At 44.2% G+C, this 21,591-nt stretch overlaps 1 protein-coding gene across 1 annotated transcript in view; it reads left to right on the top strand.

The window, feature by feature from the left end:
• The window catches only part of LOC135550441 (gamma-aminobutyric acid receptor subunit alpha-3-like), a 151,824-nt gene that overhangs the window by 52,203 nt on the left and 78,030 nt on the right, over positions 1-21,591 (top strand). The window contains exons 3-4 of the mRNA XM_064981235.1: positions 8,213-8,334; positions 11,453-11,523. Coding sequence (XP_064837307.1) covers positions 8,213-8,334; positions 11,453-11,523 — 193 coding nt within the window. The remainder of the gene's footprint in view (positions 1-8,212; positions 8,335-11,452; positions 11,524-21,591) is intronic.

The following is a 21,591-nucleotide window of genomic DNA, read 5'->3' as shown; positions in this document are numbered from 1 at the left end:
CTTTAGTTGTTCTACTGCATGATGCGTAAGGCTGCATGATGCGTAAGGCTGCATGATGCGTAAGGCTGCATGATGCGTAAGGCTGCATGATGCGTAAGGCTGCATGATGTGACTCTGATCATACCCTGGCACTTCTGGGGAGTGGGGAGCTACTAGAATGGGGTTGTGGGCAGAGGATCTTGTCTGTAATCAAATGGGTGATGTAAATGAGCGGGGTTACATGTTCCTCAGAGGCCCCAGAGTCCAGATCCAGTGTGTTTGACTGCTTGCCAGACCGTGGAGGGCTAGAGGAGCAGCAGCAGCTGCCGGGCAGAGATGTCTCTGGTTTGGCTCAACACTTAGGCATATCCAACAGATAAACCAGGGATTACTACATTGGGTTTGTGCTGAAGGACTCCTGGATCAGTACACTGTTTCTGAGTTGTATATTGGCCAATGGTGTAGTTTAGGGTGCAATCTGCCAGGCACTAAACCACGTTTACTAGATCTGCTCAGTTTTGAGGCCAGAGAACACCACCATTAAACATGCAGAAGACGATTGAAGAGCGTCTTCTAGGAAGTTACATTTACCTGCATTTGGCAGGCTGATCAGATTACATCTGACTCTGTCGTACACAACACTTGCCAAAGCACTCAAACTGTGGTTTATTCTAAAGAGTTATTGATTTATTCCCCAAGTCTATTTGGGATCAACACATTTTAACATTCCCCAGCTCATTCACTTAAACATGCTGTACGAAGAGCTAGATAATTGCATTAAAAGTGCCTTCAACCCACATAGTATGTGCAGTTGAAGTCAGAAGTTTACGTACACCTTAGCCAAATACATTTCAACTCAGTTTTTGACAATTCTTGACATTTAATCCAAGTTAAAATTCCCTGTCTTAGGTCAGTTAGGATCACCACTTTATTTTAAGAATGTGAAATGTCAGTAGAGAGAATGATTTATTTATTTCATCAAATTCCCAGTGGATCAGAAGTTTACATACACTCAATTAGTATTTGCATTGCCTTTAAATTGTTTAACTTTGGTCAAACATTTCAGGTAGCCTTCAAACAAGCTTCCCACAATAAGTTGGGTGAAATTTGGCCCATTCCTCCTGACAGAGCTCGTGTAACTGAGTCAGGTTTGTAGGCCTCCTTGCTCGCACACGCTTTTTCAGTTCTACCCACACATTTTCTATAGGTTTGATTGCCACTCCAATACTTTAACTTTGTTGTCATTAGGCCATTTTGCCACAACTCTGGAAGTATTCTTGGGGTCATTGTCCATTTGGAAGACCCATTTGCAACCAAGCTTCCCATTTGTAACCAAGCTTCCAATTTGCAACCAAACCTCCTGACTGTTCTCTTGAGATGTTGCTTCAATATAACCACATGATCTTTCTCCCTCATGATGCCATCTATTTTGTGAAGTGCACGAGTCCCTCCTACAGCAAAGCACCCCCACAACATGATGCTGCCACCCTTGTGCTTCACGGATGATGTTCTTCGGCTTGCAAGCCTCCCCCTTTTTCCTCCAAACATAACGATGGTCATTATGGCCAAACAGTTCTATTTTTGTTTAATCAAACCAGAGGACATTTCTCCAAATAGTACGAGCTTTGTCCCCATGTGCAGTTGCAAACCGTAGTCTATCTTTTTTTATGGTGGTTTTTGAGCAGTGTTATTTTCCTTGCTGAGCGGCCTTTCAGGTTATGTCGATATAGGATTTGTTTTACTGTGTATACAGATACTTTTGTAACTGTTTCCTCCAGCATCTTCACATGGTCCTTTGTTGTTGTTCTGGGATTGATTTGAACTTTTCGCACCAAAGTATGTTTTTCTCTAGGAGAAAGAACGTGTCTCCATCCTGAGCGGTATGACGGCTGAGTGGTCCCATGGTGTTTATACTTGCTTACTATAGTTTGGACATTACTCCCAAGGATGAACCAGACTTGTGGAGGTCGACAAATTCTTTTCTCTGGTCTTGACTGATTTCTTTTGATTTTCCCATGATGTCAAGCAAAGAGGCACTGAGTTTGAAGGTAGGCCTTGTTTTACAGTTTTTCTCAATTGCTAAAACACTAAAACCCATTGGCTGAACAAAGTTCTCAGTTGCCTGGACTCATGTAGCTAATGATGCAGTCTGTTGTCAATACCTTGAACCATTTCACATGTTAAAACACAATTTGCAGATCTCACTTAGACTTTTCAGCAAAACTCTAAACACATCCTCATTCTCAAAACACATTCTCATTCTCAAAACACTTGGTAAACACAAGTGGCAACAATCAAATACAAATAGAGAACATATGTCATTGATTGAACACAACCACTCAAACTTGATTTAACCTGTTTCAAATGATGCGACACAACCAATATAAGCCAGTTCAGAGAGCAAACAGGTTGTTGAAGGTGGGAAGGAGAAAGTCTGAGAATGGATACTGTAGTACAGTGCATTGTAGGCTGTATACTGTACAATGGATGAATTGTATGGCCCTGAACATTGTGCTTTCCATTTATTAACAGTATTGACTGCTCAATAGATTGTGACTGGTTGCAGGTTCATATCAACAAAGAACAAGAATTACAGTATCACAGAAACAAAGGACAAGTTTGTGAGATGCAGGGTACAGTACTGTAAAAATAGGGGTACAAGGAGGAGGAAGAACAAAAAAGAGCAAAGCAGAGTAGTAATTTCTGATAAATTTTGAGCTACTATGATAGAACATGTTTTCGTTCATCAAAAGACAATGACGGACAAATATGATTTTTTTTTAGATTAAAAATGTACTTCTCCCTGAGAATTGTATGTTTTGAACAATATGTTTTCTATTTTTCGGTGGATTGTTTACTGACTGCTTGAGAGTGTATGAGTGTATGATTTGAGAGCAGTAAAAGTTAAGTAAAACTGTTTTGAGGCGAATGTTTCATTTTGAAGGAGGAGTCAGAGGTTATGTAAATAGTGCTTGAAGATGAGGTTTTGTGTTTAATGTTTTCAGGAAATGGAGCAAGGTTTCAGAAATTGTGTTTTAGCAATTGAGAAATACTGTAATGACTCCGAACTATGTGTATGTAAGAGAAAGTCTCCTTTTCTTTGAGAGAGAGAGAGAGAGAGAGAGAGAGAGAGAGAGAGACTACAAGCTGAGAGTTTCGTCTCTGCAGATCCTCTCAAGCTCTGTCAGGTTGGATGGGGAGCTATTTTCAGGTCTCTCCAGAGATGTTTGATTGGGTTCAAGACTGGGCTCTGGCTGGACCACTCAAGGACATTCAGAGACTTGTCCCAAAGCCACTCCTGTATTGTCTTGGCTTTGGGCCGTTGTCCTGTTGGAAGGTGAACCTTTGGCCTAGTCTGAGGTCCTGAGTGCTCTGGAGCAGGTTTTCATCAAGGATCTCTCTCTACTTTTCTCAGTTCATCTTTCCCTCGATCCCAACTAGTCTCCCAGTCCCTCCCACTGAAAAACATCCCCACAGTATGATGCTGACACCACCATGCTTCACCGTAGGGATGATGCCAGGTTTCCTCCAGATGTGATGCTTGGCATTCAGGCCAAAGAGTCCAATCTTGGTTTTTATCAAATTAGAGAATATGGTTTCTCATGGTCTGAGAGTCCTTTAGGTGCATGTTGGCAAAGTCCAAGCGGACTGTCATATGCCTTTTACTGAGGAGTGGCTTCAGTCTGGCCACTCTACCATAAAGGCCTGATTTTGTGGAGTGCTGCAGAGACGGTTGTCCTTCTGGAAGGTTGTTCTTCTTCTCCCATCTCCACAGAGGAACTCTGGGGAGCTCTGTCAGAGTGACCATCGGGTTCTTGGTCACCTCCCTGACCAAGGCCCTTCTCCCCCGATTGCTCAGTTTGGCCGGGTGGCCAGATCTAGGAAGAGTCTTGTTGATTCCAAACCTCTTCCTTTTTAAGAATGATGGAGGCCACTGTGTTTTTTGGGGACCTTCAATGCCGCAGTACCCTTTCCCAGATCTGTGCCTCAACTCAATCCTGTCTCGGAGCTCTACGGATAATTCCTTCAACCTCATGGCTTGGTTTTTGCTCTGACATGCACTGTCAACTGTGGGACATTATATAGATGGGTGTGTGCCTTTCCAAATCATGTCCAATCAATTGAACTTACACCAAGTAGACTCCAATCAAGTTGTAGAAACATCTCGAGCATGATCAATGGAAGCAGGACACACCTGATCTCAATTATGAGTCTCATAGCAAAGGGTCTGAATACTTATGTTTTTTTTTTTTACATTTGCAAATATTTCTAAAAACCTGTTTTTGCTTTGTCATTATGCAACATTGTGTGTAGAGTGAAATATGTAATACATTTTAGAATAAGGCTGTCACGTACCAACGTGGAAAAGGTCAGAGGGTCCGAATAGTTTGCACTGTATGTTGCCGTCTTATCAGTGAGACTCGGTTGTATGTTCCTGTCACTGACTCACAACATCCCACAGACAAACACATTTGTCCGTTTGGTCATGGCAAGATAAACACATTTGTTAGTTTTTATATAGCTGCTTGTTTGTCAAGGATGTTTGAGAGTGATGCTTGTTCCAGTTTCCTGGATAGCCTTCTAGAAGTCAGCGGAACAGATTTGAAATGGGGGACGATAGGGGCTGCTGTTTCTTTAGCAGCATTTAACCTCTGAAGGAAAGGGAAAAGCTGCTCACTGGTACTGTAGATGTGGTAGCAGAATCTCTACTCATTTTACTCATCTTTTAATTCTCGCCCTCTCCCTCAGGCCTTTTTGTTTTAATAGGACTGTAAACTCTGAGTACTTTTTAAGATTCAGTGTTTGACCATTGCATTTGCCTGCCAGCAAGGCCAGAGATTCTACATGGGCAGAGTGTCGTGAGTACTCCTAATAAAAGTCTGAGCTAAGTTTACTGAGACTTCTTCAAAAGCGCACGCCTAACACGCATCCGTCCCTCATTAGCTTCAATTAGATGAAAGAAGAATGAACAGAAATGTTGGTCATTATTGAGCTGCGACGTGGCATCTGCCCCTGAGTCAATCAATGCTGCATTAGCAACCATTGTTCAACCTGTTCCCTTTCTCTCCTGGAGGCCTTATCTCCTCTGAGCACAGACAATTGGAAGACACGAAAAAGACAAGGCCAACAAAGGAAAATCAGGCATATTGTGAAGCCATTGAATGATAGCAGGTATTTCTTTGTCGGATACAATGTGTCGTGTGATATGCTGCATATTAGTATCAATAGGTTGGTGATGGGCTGGGGCTGAGGAGATGTGTGAGTGGGTTGGCTAGGGAGGGCTTTACCCTTGGTGCTGATGGGTGGCAGTAGGGGGTTGGTTGATTCTGGAATAGAAATGTTGTTAATTAAGAGTTTATTGATGAGGGCATGTACCCCCTCCATGTCATTCATACCCCCCTGTTGGAGGTAGATGGCGGTTGTCTTTCCTTTAATTTCCCCTTGCCATAGTAAGTAAATGAAGCAGGGCCCCTGTAGCTACAGCACGCTGGGGAGAATCATCAGCTTTCAAAATGTCATTTGTAGGCAGCTCCGACCGGGCCCACTAATCCTCTCCATTGGATTCTGGCAGCCTCCGGTACCCAGTAGCAAAACAATGAGGGCGTGGGCCCAGCCACTCCAGCAGTGGACAGATTTTGGGGTCCTTATCAGTCAATCAGTAACAAGCCTCCCTATAAGCCCCCACGGCACACTCCAGAGAGCAGGAGGGAGCGAGAGGAGAGGGGAGGGAGCGAAGGAGGAGGAGAGTTGTGCGGTGGGGGGATTGGAGGAAGCTTTCTGAGGATGCAGGCCCTCTTAAAGCTCAAGGAATTTAATTAGATGTCGGTGGAGTTATACACAGTGCGGCTCTTTTTCCTTCCCTCTCTTTCCCCCTCTCTCCTTCTCTCTCTCCTTCTTTCCTTCTCTCTCTCTCTCTCTCTCTCTCTCTCTCTCTCCTTCTTTCTCTCTCCTTCTCTCATTTTCCCTCATCTCTCTCTCCTCTCCTCTCCTCCCCACCTTCTCTCTCTTTCCCCCTCTCTCCTCTCTCTCCTTTCCTTCTCTCTCTCTCTCTCTCTCTCTCTCTCTCTCTCTCTCTCTCTATCTCTCTCTCTCTCTCCTTCTTTCTCTCTCCTTCTCTCATTTTCCCTCATCTCTCTCTCCTCTCCTCTCCTCCCCACCTTCTCTCTCTTTCTCTCTCACTCTCCTCTCCTTTTCTCTCTTGCTCGCTCTCTTTCTCTCTCACCCTTTCACCTTCTCTCCTTCTCCCCTCTCTCTCCCTCTTCTTCTCTCCTCTCTCTCCCTCTTCTTCTCCTCTCTCTCTCTCTCTCTCTCTCTCTCCCGCTCTCTCCTCTATGTTGCTCTGCTGTGTTTATCACTCAGACCTGATTCATTTTCAGCAGAGGCCCCTTTGGCTTTGACTGGCGTCTGAGATTGGATGTGAAAAACAAATAGTAGTTCATACGTCAAGGTGCCACACACATACACATACGTACAGAAGTGATGTTCTGTCTGTCCTTCCTTTTATGACATTGCCTTAACTGTGCTGTTAGTACTGGTATACTGACAAGGAGATTTTAGATGGACACCTAATGTACTCATCCCTTGAAACATCACCATTTCTAGTCTGTCTTCCAGTTGAGGGCTTGTGTTTGTTTATCCTTATAGTGTACAACGTGAAGGGTAGACATACCTGTATAATGTATTTGAACGCACAGCTGCACATGTAAGGCTGTATGTATTTGTGTTCTTGTGAGAGTGTTTATGGGTGGTGCATGCCTGCGTATATATAAATGACTTTGGCTGCTAGCTATTAATGGCCCTCAGACATTCTTGTTGATAGGGGTAATCTGGAGACAGGTCAGAGGTCAGTCCCTCAGGGGCTCTGAGTTTGATTGAAAATGGCACTCATTAGCTCATCTACGGTGCCCTCTTCGTCTCACCAGCACATTGTTCACTGGGGAACGGTGGCCAGGCCCACAAAGAGATAATTGCTCTGGCATATTTAAGGTAATTAAGGAAGCGGAGGTTGACTGCATATTCAGGACCTCGTTTGTCACTTGTGGGATATTATGCAGAATGAAGGAGGAAAAAACCCTGAGGCAGAGTTTGCAGCAGCTCTGTGACTGAGTTGTCTGTCGGCAGCAGCTCTGTGACTGTGAGTTGTCTGTCGGCAGTAGCTCTGTGACTGTGAGTTGTCTGTCGGCAGTAGCTCTGTGACTGTGAGTTGTCGGTCAGCAGCAGCTCAGTGACTGTGAGTTGTCTGTCGGTGGTATGAATGAGTCGGGAGACAGGCGCAGGAATGCTGCGGCAGCGTAGGACGGACCAGTAACAGTGGCGTCGGACGGACCTGTTGTGGCGATGTCGGACGGCCCAGTTGCAGCTGCCGAAATTGCAGCGGGGCCGGACGGACCAGTCGCAGCGTCGTCGGACGGGCCATTCCCGCTGTCTCCATTTATGGTCGATTATTCTGTCACGTTGGCATGAAGGGACGGGAGATGGACGCAGAAATGCGTAATAGTTTATTAAGCCCATATTACGGCGTGCCGTGTAAAGGCACGGGGATGAAGACCAAACAAACACGTAACAAAAACACTGGATTGAAACCCACACAAAAGAGTGAGGAGAACCTTGAATAAATAACAGTGTTTTGGGCATGAAAGCCCAAAACACACAGCACAAGCACTCACACAACCAACGGACATTATAACAATAATCGACAAGACCATGGAAATCAAAGGCCACATATATACAAATACTAATCAGTGGGAATAGGGGACAGGTGTGCGTGATGAAAGTTCCAGAGGGATCCGTGACAGTCGGCAGCAGCTCTGTGACCGGCAGCAGTTCTGTGACTAATCCTTTTGGACTTCAATCAGTCTTTCCATGTCTGAGAGTGATGTGCTGCCACACGACGCCCAAAATTAAATCCCAACATGTTTGGGTCTCAATCAATGTGGTAGCCAGGACTCTGAAGGTTGAATTAGAAAAAGGTTCAGTTACCCCGACAACTCTCTCAGTGGTTGGAAAAAACAGTGGTTACTCCAATGGTTTGGCCAGATCTCGTTGTAAACAGGAAATTGATAATGAGCACAAAGTGAAGCTGCGGACAGCTTTTTCTATTTAGTGTATTTCCCATGGCTGATCTGAGGAGCCGGAGGAACCAATGCTACAGGAAAGACTCAAAGATGTCTGCTGTGTTCAATCTAACACTTTCTCTCTCTCTCTCTCGCTCTGTCTCTCTCTCACTCTGCAGGGCAGTGGTTGGGCACAGAGAGCCGTTGCCTGACGACAGTAGAGACAACATCACCATTTTCACCCGGATCCTGGACAGACTGTTGGATGGCTACGACAACCGGCTGCGCCCCGGGCTGGGAGGTAGGCTGGTTTGTTGAGCGAAGACACTGCTCGCCCCTCGCTACCTCTAACAGCCAGACACACTGCTTATGGTGCTTTCTGGACTCTGCCGCACACAATGTGTAGGATTCTCTCTAAGCTGCTGAGTCTGCCATCTACCACTTTAATAGAACTGTGTTTGAAACATTCACTATATAGCCATGCTTTGCTTCAACGAGCTCATCAGCTAGCTAGCATATTAGCTTTTTGTAATGTCGAACTGTCTGCTTCTACTACCTTAAACTATTAAAGTAAGCTAGTTTTAACTTGAAGAATCAATCAGCTATTTATAAAGACCTTAATTATCTGAATCAGCTCTGTTAGTGGTGGTCTGGGACAAAAGCTTGAACACATGATATGGCGCACCAGAACCTGGAGTGAAATACAATTATCTACCTAGTTAAAAACAAGCCGCTGGCCACTGCCTCTACTGAAACAGAGAGCACCTGCTCTCCTCTCTCCTTCCTCCCTGCCTCCCCGCGGTGCCAGCCCACGCCCAGCGAGCCAGGCAGCTAGCTGTGGCGTACAGTGATGGATTTGGGGCTGTGACCCCATGATGAATTGGTTCCCTTGTCAGAGTGACCTCCATTGATCCTACAGAGTCTGACAATGGTTTTCATTACCAGCTCAGTTTCCCTGATCACAGTGAGAGTACATCTCTTCAGATGTTGAACAGATTGCTTTTTGGAACAGTGAAATGACTAATCCTCATCACAAGGAGATGCTTATCGCTAGCAGAATGCTACAAAGACCCTATTCAAAACAGCAGCTTCTTGACACTTGGCATGCAAGCCCAGTCTTCAGATCCCAGAGGTCCAGCAGAGCTCTGATTTCCTGCCCACTGGGCACGGCCCGGCCTTGGCGGAGGAAGGCTAATGCTAGATAATCATCAGGGCAGCATTAAGACCGTATGCTAATGATTTTAAGTTCATTGTGTATATTGTTTTAATTGAACTTATTATAAGTCATTTTTTGGATTCTTGGTCAGAGGTCGGTGAGAGTGTGAATATGAAATCCATGTGACGTTTTAAGCTGACATTGTTGATCACCCCCACACTGTTCCACCCCCACTAGGATGTCTGATAAGTGTCACCACATCAGCTATGCCACCTGTGCACTTTCCATGAGTCTCCGACCTTCCAGACAGAGAGATCTCAGGTGCCCTCCAAATGTATTGGACGTGTTCTGTATTCCAAAGACCTCGGCATGTGCATTTTGATTAATGGCTGATGTCATGTTGCCAGGGGAACTCTAAATTCCATAAAGGCAGGTTCCGGAAGCATTCCATTGGTTCCAGTTTGTCTAGGAGCAACGACTGGCAGACAGCCACTCACAGCCTTACATCAAAAGCCCCTCATTTGCACAGAGACATTCATTTACATCCTACAATTGATGAAATCAAAGTTAAGGTCGCGAGGCTCTATTTGGAGACCTTATAACTTCAAGGTGATTCCCCGCACTCCCGTCATCGTATTGAGGATGACTCATGTGCAGCACATTGTCATCTCTCTGTTACATCTCTTGTCTTTTCTTTAACTCTCTTCTGAAACTGCACATTTCACCCAGTTACACCGGAAATGTTGTTTAGCCCAGATAGGAAGCACTTCCAGTTGAAGGATAATGCACAGTAGAAAACCGTAGGATAATGCACAGTAGAAAACAGTAGGATAATGCACAGTAGAAAACCGTAGGATAATGCACAGTAGAAAACCGTAGGATAATGCACAGTAGAAAACCGTAGGATAATGCACAGTAGAAAACCGTAGGATAATGCACAGTGAATAGCATCATCTGACACCAATACAAACAAGTCCCTCTAAACAGGCCTAAATATGATTTGAATGTGGTCCTGCCAACCCTCATTATTCCTGTGATTTCTCATCTCTCATTTATCGCTTCTAATCTCAGTTTGTTTCTAATCTCAGTTTGTTTATAATCTCCGTTTGTGACTTTGATGATGATGATGATGCAAACACTCTCCCTGAAAACAACCCCGATTAAAGTCTGGCTATCTCCATACAGTAGGTTCAGTCTTGTTTTTTTTGGTGTAGAATGTTGAGACATGAAATAGTCATGCCTCTGCCTCTACCATTGGATTTGTAGTTTGGAAAGTGAGCTAAACTTTTCTGAACTGACATTAACAACTAACCTGGAGCAGACAGAGCAGCAATAAGGTCTGGTGGTCAGGGAAAGGACTGGTCAAATCAAATCAATATTTATTTATACGGCACATTACAGACATGGAATGTAAAAGCAATGTGCTTCACAGGAAAATACGGATACATAATAATAGCGGAAATATTTACGACACAACAAACATAAGATAAAAAAACAAAAGAATGTCAAAAACTGGACGACTAAAAAGCTCCCTGAGGAAAACCAAAGCTAAAAAGATGTATTTAAGATCTCTTTTAAATAGTACATCAGTCTTTTCTTGATTTAGCTGGAGGAAGTTGTGAGCCATTCAAGTATTTCAAATCACTAATAAAGACTAATAATTTATCCGTTGAGCTAAAATCCTCTGATGACACAGAAATGTAAAGTTGTGTATCGTCGGCATAGCAGTGAAAATCATTGCTGTGCTTTCTGATAACACTGCCAAAGGGTAACATGTATAAACTGAACAGTACCGAACCCAAAATAGAACATTCTGGAACGCCACATGTGATATGTATTTCCTCTGAGTTATGTTCACCAAGGGTGATAAGAAATGCTCAACTGGTTAAATAGGTCCTAACCCAATTTAGAACTGGACCCGGAGAGGCCAACCCACCTCTCCAATCTGTCCAGACGGACATCATGCTCAACAGTGTCGAATGCAGCACAAAAATCCAAGAGTATAAAGACAGAGAGCGGTTTGGCATCTGTGTTGGCTCTAAGATCATTTACCACTTGAACTAAGGCTGTCTCTGTGCTGTGGTGAGCACGAAAACCAGATTGGAATTTTTCTAAAATATAGTTGCCACCTAAAAACAGTTGTTTGAAAACCAAATTCTCCAGAATTTTGCTTAAGAATGGTAAACATCTGAGATGGAGCACTCCTTTGTAATTTCATAAAGGTACTTAAACTCTGCCTCTTTGTATTCTCTTCGTGTCCAAGCAGAGAGTGTGACGGAGGTGAGGACAAATATCTACGTGACCAGCTTTGGACCGGTGTCAGACACAGATATGGTGAGTATTTTATTATTGCACCGTCATCCAGATCCTCAGAATGTGACCCCTAAAGGACCAGCTTGACCTATCAAATAATTCATGCCAAATATTGTAATATGCAACATTTTGTTTTTGTTATTTATAATATATTTGAGACAAAACTGTTGTAATTATGTCATACTTACAGAAGGAGTGTTAAAGGTAATGTCACATTGGACTACCCTTAACTGCCAAATGAATACTGCAAGCATCTTCTACTGGGCTGTACTGTATGTCAACACAGTAAATCCTATAGTGAGTGACTGACTGAACATGACATCATCGGCTATATGCAAAAAGCCCATTCAGTGCAACAGGAAGTGACACGTTGAACCCTTTGACCACCGAGACGAATGCGAGTCAAAACAATGTTGACTCATCGACACAGTCTAGAGCCTATTGGTTACCTAACAAGTGGAGAATGGCTTTTTATGCAAATACATATTCAGACATCCTTTTCATGTTCAGTGACACATGTCAGCTGCTTTAGAATGGAGTGGGTTCATTTTAGAGATCAGGAAATTGGTTATGGGGCAGGCCTGGAGGAATTGCATGTGTCTCAATCATACACACAATTAGGTTTGGCATGCGAGATGAATGAATCGAGCCATGCAGAGCCACTGCTCATTCTGAATAGGCAGGCTTCCATCTACTAATAGTGAGAAGACAACAGAGAGCAATCGGCTGCATTATATGGAGCGTAAACCGTAATTGAATTACAACGCAATAATTAGCTAGGTTAACATTAACATAATCATCCTTTGAGTATCAAAAGGATTCAGCGAGTTTCTGGAAATGATTTATTAATTACCAAAAAGTAGGACTGTTTAACGCCTGGGAAAACAGATCTAATTAACAGCATATTACGTCATTTCAAAAACAAAATTGGAGGACAACCTATACCCAGGCAACTCACAACTTGGTGTCATCCAGTGATGATCCACAGATCCAGTGGTCTAGTTGCCCATCTGTTGCCACTCCCAGCCAGTCTCAGGAATCCTCGCCCCATTCCCCTACCCCCACCTCCTACCCTCAGGACCATTCATCCTGCCTCCTCACTGGGCCCAATATGCCATGTCTGCTCTAATTTCTCCACCGTCATGAAAGCGGACGAATCAGAGCTAAATTCAGGAAGATATTTTGGGCAAAACTCAAATATCAGGCCAATAACAAGAACACGCAAATCCCGGTCAAAGTATAGAACGCTTACAGTAAGTGTCTATGTGGTCCGCAGATGACTTTAGAGGCTGTCTGTCCAATCCCTTAATTGTGGGTTATCTTGGGGATGGCTTGAGAGGAAGTGAATGTGTTGCTCTCTCATCTCTGTTCCTCTCTCATCTCCCTTATCTCTCTGTTTCTCTCCCTCTCACATTTCCTGTACCTCTCTGTCTTTCCTACTCCTCTCCTGTATCTCTCTCTCCCCTCCTGTCACTCTCTCACTCCTTTCTCTCTTTCTCCTCTCTCCTCTTGTCTCCCTCTCTCTCTCTCTCTCTCTCTCTTTCTCCTCACTCTCTCCTCTTCTGTCTCTCTCTCTTTCCTCTCCTGTATCTCTGGAGGTTTACGTAGCTCCGTCCCAGTTGTTCCTGTGTCTGCGCTGTCGTGGTGTATTCTCCTGTTCTCTGGCGGGCTAGCCTTGACAGGCCTGGTGTGATGAAATTGAGGGCAGTCTAATCTGCCCCAGGTACTGTGTAGAACCCTGCTTGACGAAGATGACAGAACTAGTCCCGGGGCCTGTCTTGATCCCACCAAGCTCTGCTCTCATTTCACAACTCTGTTGTGCTAAAAAAAACACTGGAGACCCGCGGTATCAACACGCTAGCCAGTGGTACGCTGCATGGCCCAGAATGAAGCCGTAAAAAAGCCTTATCGTGCAGGAGATGAATAAAGGCGATATAATTTTCAGTCCCCTGGAGTTATTTTTGCTTGATTATGAAGCATCCGTATACAAGCTAACAGTTTTTTGTTTTACTAAAATGGACTCTTCTTGATCCAAATGGAGTTTAGGAGGTGGACGTTGTGCTTCTCTGTAGCTGGATACATTACTCTGCTCTGGCCCTGCATGCATTAAGCCTTGCCAAAATATGTCACATGTTGGTTTATTATCAACTGGTACAAACCTCTCTCCTTCCCTCTGTAGCCTTTTTGGCCAGACCAGTGAAGTATTCTCTCTCTCTCTCTCTCTCTCTCTCTCTCTCTCTCTCTCTCTCTCTCTCTCTCTCTCGTATTTTTCTCTCTCTCGTATTTTTCTCTCTCTCTCGTATTTTTCTCTCTCTCTCTCTCGTATTTGTCTCTCTCTCTCTCTCTCTCTCTCTCTCTCTTCTCTCTCTCTCTCTCTCATATTTCTCTCTCTCTCTCTGGTATTTGTCTCTCTCTCTCTCTCATATTTTTCTCTCTCTCTCTCGTATTTTTCTCTCTCTCTCTCTCATATTTGTCTCTCTCTCTCTCTCTCTCTCTCTCTCTCTCATATTTTTCTATCTCTCTCTCTCTCTCTCTCTCTCTCTCTCTCATATTTTTCTCTCTCTCTCTCTCTCTCTCTCTCTCTCTCTCTCTCTCTCTCTCTCTCTATTTTTCTCTCTCTCTCTCTCTCTCTCTCTCTCTCTCTCTCTCTCTCTCTCTCTCTCTCTCGTCTCTCTCTCTCTCTCTCTCATATTTTTCTCTCTCTCTCTCGTATTTTTCTCTCTCTCTCGTATTTTTCTCTCTCTCTCTCTCTCTCTCTCTCTCTCTCGTATTTTTCTCTCTCTCTCTCTCTCATATTTTTCTCTCTCTCTCTCTCTCTCTCTCTCTCTCTCTCTCTCTCTCTCTCTCTCTCTCTCTCTCTCTCTCTCGTATTTTTCTCTGCTGTAATTGTTCCCTGTTTCAGACACCAAATTATACTTTCTGTGATGAGGGAAGACAAATAACACTTGGATATGAAAACTTGGGAAGGAACCCTGTACAGTGAATGGTCCTACACATGAACAAATTAGGTAGAGCTGTTTTTCCTGTTGGTGTTTGAGGGTGAATGCATCCATCATCGTGCCCTTGCTCAAGGGGACTCTCACCATATTAGTTCTCTAGCAGGAAAATAAGAAAATAAAGGAAGGTTGTAATAAGGATGGTTAACTGATAATTAAAACTATTGTTTCTGAGTCTCTGGTAAAAAGAAGTGCCCTTCAGGGAAACCCATTGACGTTCACTATAATGGGCTCTCACAATAGTCCTCCATCTTCTCTCCCACCATACCGGCCTTCATTTCGCTCTTTGTCACAATATGATAAACATATATTCAGGGCGGGAATAAGTGTTAAAAGCTTAACGGGCACAGTCTGGAGGAAGACAATTTGCATCCTTAATAGGCCACTTCCATGAGAGTCTGTATTGTGTTGCCATAGTTACAAGTCGTTAAGCCGCTCTCTTAAGTCCATGCTGTGTAATTGCAATGCAACTTATGTCTCCCAAGTATCCCTCATAAACATTTGTTATGCAGTCTCAGAATTGTTTACTGCAGTTGCTCACTCATGCGTGTCAAATGATTATTTCGTCTGACTTTTTGCTTCTACAAACAGTCATGTGAAATCATCTTGATATTGAGAAATGGCTGCACAATATAACACATCATACATACATTCCATATTTTCATCCAAAGGTCATTAGACCAAACAAGATCGAGCCAATTAGAATGCATCAGGGAGAACACACACTAAAAGTTTCTAAAGAAAGTAATGACCCGTGGAGAGGCTGTAATCATCTGGTCTGTTCATAAAAAGGGCCACACCATGATTATGACACAGGAAAATCCCAATGTTCCATGCTGCCTGACACTGCTCTCCGAGGACAGCCTTTCGCATGTCACATAATTGAGATGATAGGAAAACATCAGAGGTGAAGTGGACTATTAGGAAACACTAAATGCTCCAGTGAAGTGGCTTATTGGGAAAACATGCAACATCTACACTATCTAATGTGACAGCATCAGAACATCTCTAAGATGTGTACATGCTTGTCATCATCACTGGGTTTACCTAACTGTGTCTGATGTACGGTAGCAATTTGAGAACATAATGCGATTCATTATATGCGTTGTGTGTCATTATGCAATTATCCACATGAGGAAAATTGCTTTTCATGCGGTGCTAAAACTAGCTACAGTAGTAAGCATGATGTCTAACGGGGGGGACATTGACACATGTAAATTAAGTGTGACCTTGATCAGATCCTCATTGGCTGATCGATACAGGAAATGATTGTGTCATTATCATTTATAATCAAATAGTGTTATCGATCTCAACACCAAAATGATATGGTTGTTGATGTCCATTAAAGCATAATGAGGAAATGTTCAGCTGTGTAAATCATCTATCTATCGCCTGTCCTATACTGAATAGTACCCACACACAGTTTGTATGGAAATGCTGTTGCCTGAACTCTGATTCTTCTGGAACAAATCAGACAGACGTGGTGGCGGCCTGAAACAATCTGTTGCCAAAATGTGTTTCTGCCTCAGAGCCAAATGTGGAGGAGCTGTTGGAACACCAAAGATAATGTGTGATTGACAGCACATCACACATGCACAGGTCAGAATCCCAGCAGGGGCGAACGAGAAAGGAAGTGAGGGAGAAAGAGATTGGACTGGAAAATGAGTGAGAGAGGGGAGAGAGAGAGGAAAAATGACTAGCTGTTAATTAACGAATACATGGGCCAGCTCATCATTACGGAGCTCAGGGAGAGAGTTGGTCTCATGGAACCAGGTTCGCCTCCAGCAACTCGGATTTTGAAGAGAAGGAGGACAGACAATGTTTTTGTAGGAAAATCAAGACTGCCGCAGAACCAGACTGAAAATGAAGTTATTGTTTTCAGTTTGGGAGGCACTGAGGTAAATTCAGGACTACTACTGCATAAAACTCACTAAGAGATTAACTCTTCTTTAGGTACAGTGGGGCAAAAAAGTATTTAGTCAGCCACCAATGGTGCAAGGCTGGGAAGACTGAATCTACATTAGGTAAGCAGCTTGGTTTGAAGAAATCAACTGTGGGAGCAAGTATTAGGAAATGGAAGACAAACAAAACCACTGATAATCTCCCTCGATCTGGGGCTCCACGCAAGATCTCACCCTGTGGGGTCAAAATTATCACAAGAACGGTGAGCAAAAATCCCAGAACCACACGGGGGGACCTAGTGAATGACCTGCAGAGTGCTGGGACCAAAGTAACAAAGCCTACCATCAGTAACACACTACGCCGCCAGGGACTCAAATCCTGCAGTGCCAGACGTGTCTCCCTGCTTAAGCCAGTACATGTCCAGGCCTGTCTGAAGTTTGCTAGAGAGCATTTGGATGATCCAGAAGAAGATTGGGAGAATGTCATATGGTCAGATGAAACCAAAATATAACTTTTTGGTAAAAACTCAACTCGTCATGTTCGGAGGACAAAGAATGCTGAGTTGCATCCAAAGAACACCATACCTACTGTGAAGCATGGGGGTGGAAACATCATGCTTTGGGGCTGTTTTTCTGCAAAGGGACCAGGACGACTGATCCGTGTAAAAGAAAGAATGGGGCAATGATATGCATAAATGAGTGAGATTTTGAGTGAAAACCTCCTTCCATCAGCAAGGGCATTGAAGATGAAACGTGGCTGGGTCTTTCAGCATGACAATGATCCCAAACACACCGCCGGGCAACGAAGGAGTGGTTATGTCAATAGAGGACTCTTTTTACTGTGGAAATAGATACTTTTTTACCCGTTTCCTCCTGCATCTTCACAAGGTCCTTTGCTGTTGTTCTGGGATTGATTTGCACTTTTCGCACCAAAGTACGTTCATCTCTAGGAGACAGAACAAGTTTCCTTCCTGAGCGGTATGATGGCTGCAGGGTCCCATGGTGTTTATACTTGTGTACTATTGTTTGTGTAGATGAACATGGTACCTTCAGGCGTTTGGAAATTTTTCCCAAGGATGAACCGGAGGTCGACAATTTTTTATCTCGACTGATTTATTTAGATATTCCCATGATGTCAGCAAAGAGGCACTGAGTTTGAAATACATCCACATGTACACCTCCAATTGACTCAAATTATGTCAATTAGCCTATCAGAAGTTTTAAAGCCATGACATAATTTTCTGGAATTTTCCAAGCTGTTTAAAGGCACAGTCAACTTAGTGTATGAAAACGTCTGACCCACTGAAATTGTGATGCAGTGAATTATAAGTGAAATAATCTGTTTGTAAACAATTTTTGGAACATTACTTGTCATGCACATAGTAGATGTCCTAACCGACTTGTCAAAACTATAGTTTGTTAACACCAAATTTGTGGAGTGGTTAAAAAAACAAGTTTTAATGACTTCAACCTAAGTGTATGTACACTTCCGACTTCAACTGTACATGTAGGTAGAGTTAAAGTGACTATGCATAAATAATAAACAAAGAGCAGCAACAGCGTAAAAGATGGAGGGGAGGGGGCATGCAAATAGCCATTTGATTAGCTGTTCGGGAGTCTTATGGCTTGGAGGTAGAAGCTGCTAAGAAGTCTTTTGGACCTAGACTTGGTGCTCCGGTACCACAGAGAATACAGTCCATGGCAAGTTTGGCTGGAGTCTTTGACAATTTTTAGTGCCTTCCTTTGAAACCACCTGGTATTGAGGTCCTGGATGGCAGGAAGCTTAGCCCCAGTGATGTACTTGGCCGTACGCACTACCCTCTGTAGTGCCTTGCGGTCGGAGACTGAGCAGTTGCCATACCACGCATTGATGCAACCGGTCAGGATACTCTCGATGGTGCAGCTGTAGAACTTTTTGGATGATCTGAGGACCCATGCCAAATCTTTTCAGTCTCCTGAGGGGAAATAGGCTTTGTCGTGCCCTCTTCACGACTGTCTTGGTGTGTTTGGCCCATGATAGTTTGTTGTTGATGTGGACACCAAGGAACTTGAAGCTCTCAACCTGCTCCAATACAGCCCCATTGATGACAATGGTGGCGTGCTCGGTCCCCCTTTTTCCTGTCGTCCACAATCATCTCCATTGTCTTAATCATGTTGAGGGAGAGGTTGTTGTCCTGGCACAACACAGCCAGGTCTCTGACCTCCTCCCTATATGCTGTCCCATCGTTGTCTGTCATCAGGCTTACCACTGTTTTGTCATCGGCAAACTTATTGATGGTGTTGGCGTCTTGCCTGTTCATGCAGTCATGAGTGAACAGGGAGTACAGGAGGGGACTGAGCATGCACCCCTGAAGGGCCCCGTGTTGAGGATCAACGTGGCGGATGTGTTGTTAGCTACCCTTACCACCTGGGGGTGGCCTGTCAGGAAGTCCAGGATCCAGTTGCAGAAGGAGGTGTTTAGCCCCAGGGTCCTTAGCATCGTGATGAGCTTTGAGGGCACTTGTGGTGAGCTGTAGTCAATGAACACCATTCTCACATAGGTGTTCCTTTTGTCCAAGTGGAAAAGAGCAGTGTGGAGTGCAATAGAGATAGCATAATCTGTGGATGTGTTGGGGCAGTATGCAAATTGGAGTGGGTCTCAAGTTTCTGGGATAATGGTGTTGATGTGAGCTATGACCATAATTTCAAAGCACTTCATGGCTACAGACGTGAGTGCTACGGGTCGGTAGTCATTTAGGCAGGTTACCTTAGTGTTCTTGGGCACAGGGACTATGGTGGTCTGCTTGAAACATGTCGGTATTACTGACTCAGTCAGGGACAGGTTGAAAATGTCAGTGAACACTTGCCAGTTGGTCAGCGATCATCAGAGTATTCGTCCTGGTAATCCGTCTGGCCCTGCGGCTTGCTTAAAGGTCTTGTGATCACACAGTCGTCCGGAACAGCTGATGCTGTCATGCATTTTTTAGTGTTACTTGCCTCGAAGCTAGCATAGAAGTCATTTACCTTGTCTGGTAGGCTCGTGTCACTGGGCAGCTCGCAGCTGTGCTTCTCTTTTGAATTCTGTAATAGTTTGCCAGCCCTGCCACATCCAACAAGCGTCGGAGCCAGTGTATTATGATTCAATCATAGTCCTGTATTGACGCTTTGCCTGTTTGATGGTTCATCAGAGGGCATAGCGGGATTCCTTATAAGCTTCCGGGTTAGTGTCCTGCTCCTTGAAAGCAGCAGCTCTACCCTTTAGCTCAGTGCGGATGTTGCCTGTAATCCATGGCTTCTGGTTGGGGTATGTACGTACAGTCACTGTGGGGACGACGTCATCAATGCACTTATTGATGAAGCCAGTGACTGATGTGGTGTACTCCTCAATGCCATCGGAAGAATCCCGGAACATATTCCAGTCTGTGCTAGCAAAACAGTGCTGTAGTTTAGCATCTGCTTCATCTGACCACTTTTTTATTGACCGAGTTACTGGTGCTTCCTGCTTGAGTTTCTGCTTGTAAGCAGGAATCAGGAGGATAGAATTATGGTCAGATTTGCCAAATGGAGGGCGAAGGAGAGCTTTGTACCTGTCTCTGTGTGTGGAGTAATACTGGTCTAGAGTTTACTGTACTATTCACTGTAGTGCTTTTGGGGACATGACTGTAGTATACTATAGTATTTACTGTAGTGTTTTTGGGGACATGACTGTAGTATACTATAGTATTCACGGTAATGTTTTTGCGGACATGCGTTGGTTCTTCTTATCTACCTATGTACTGACTCCTTTTAATGGTTCTAGAACCTGTCTAACCGGTCTAGTTGTTACAATTGTAATGATGTGTTGTCTGGTCCATTGCATTGCTCAAAACTGTTGACCCAACTCAATAGGTGGCATATCATGAACCTGTGTCTTATGTCCCCCTCATTAAACAATAGGCGTAGTCTGGTAGTTGTGCGATCTTAGCTAACACTAGTCGGCAGGTGTTACTACAATATACAATATACAAAACACTACCGTGAATACTATAGTATACTACAGTCATGTCCGCAAAAACATGACAGTAAATACTACAGTATACTACGATCATGTCCGCAAAAACACTACAGTTTAACACTATAGTATACTGCAGTTATGTCAGCAAAAACACTATAGGGAATACTACACTTTTCACTATAGAGTTTGTGCGGACTTCAGTATACTATAGTATACATCAGTATAAATATACGAATACTACAGTATTTAGACCATAGTACAATATACATTGCTCAAAAAAATAAAGGGAACACTTAAACAGCACAATGTAACTCCAAGTCAATCACACTTCTGTGAAATCAAACTGTCCACTTAGGAAGCAACACTGATTGATTGACAATAAATTTCACATGCTGTTGTGCAAATGGAATAGACAACAGTTGGAAATTATAGGCAATTAGCAAGACACCCCTAATAAAGGAGTGGTTCTGCAGGTGATAACCACAGACCATTTCTCAGTTCCTATGCTTCCTGGCTGATGTTTTGGTCACTTTTGAATGTTGGTGGTGCTTTCACTCGGGTGGTAGCATGAGACTGAGTCTACAACCCACAAAAGTGACTCAGGTAGTGCAGCTCATCCAGGATGGCACATCAATGCAAGCTGTGGCAAGAAGGTTTGCTGTGTCTGTCAGCGTAGTGTCCAGAGCATGGAGGCGCTACCAGGAGACAGGCCAGTACATCAGGAGACATGGATGAGGCCGTAGGAGGGCAACAACCCAGCAGCAGGACCGCTACCTCCGCCTTTGTGCAAGGAGGAGCAGGTGGAGCACTGCCAGAGCCCTGACAGTGAAAATGACCTCCAGCAGGCCACAAATGTGCATGTGTCTGCTCAAACGGTCAGAAACAGACTCCATGAGGGTGGAATGAGGGCCTGACGTCCACAGGTGGGGGTTGTGCTTACAGCCCAACACCGTGCAGGACGTTTGGCATTCGCCAGAGAACACCAAGATTGGCAAATTCGCCACTGGCGCCCTGTGCTCTTCACAGATGAAAGCAGGTTTACACTGAGCACATGTGACAGACGTGACAGTCTGGGGACGCCGTGGAGAATGTTCTGCTGCCTGCAACATCCTCCAACATGACCGGTTTGGCGGTGGGTCAGTCATGGTGTGGGGTGGCATTTCTTTGGGGGCCACACAGCCCTCCATGTGCTCGCCAGAGGTAGCCTGACTACCATTAA

This window comes from Oncorhynchus masou, chromosome 12 (assembly GCF_036934945.1).
Source record: "Oncorhynchus masou masou isolate Uvic2021 chromosome 12, UVic_Omas_1.1, whole genome shotgun sequence".
Classification (NCBI taxonomy): Eukaryota; Metazoa; Chordata; class Actinopteri; order Salmoniformes; family Salmonidae; genus Oncorhynchus; species Oncorhynchus masou.
Note: the sequence above shows the minus strand (reverse complement) of the source record. Positions and strands in the feature narration are given on the sequence as shown.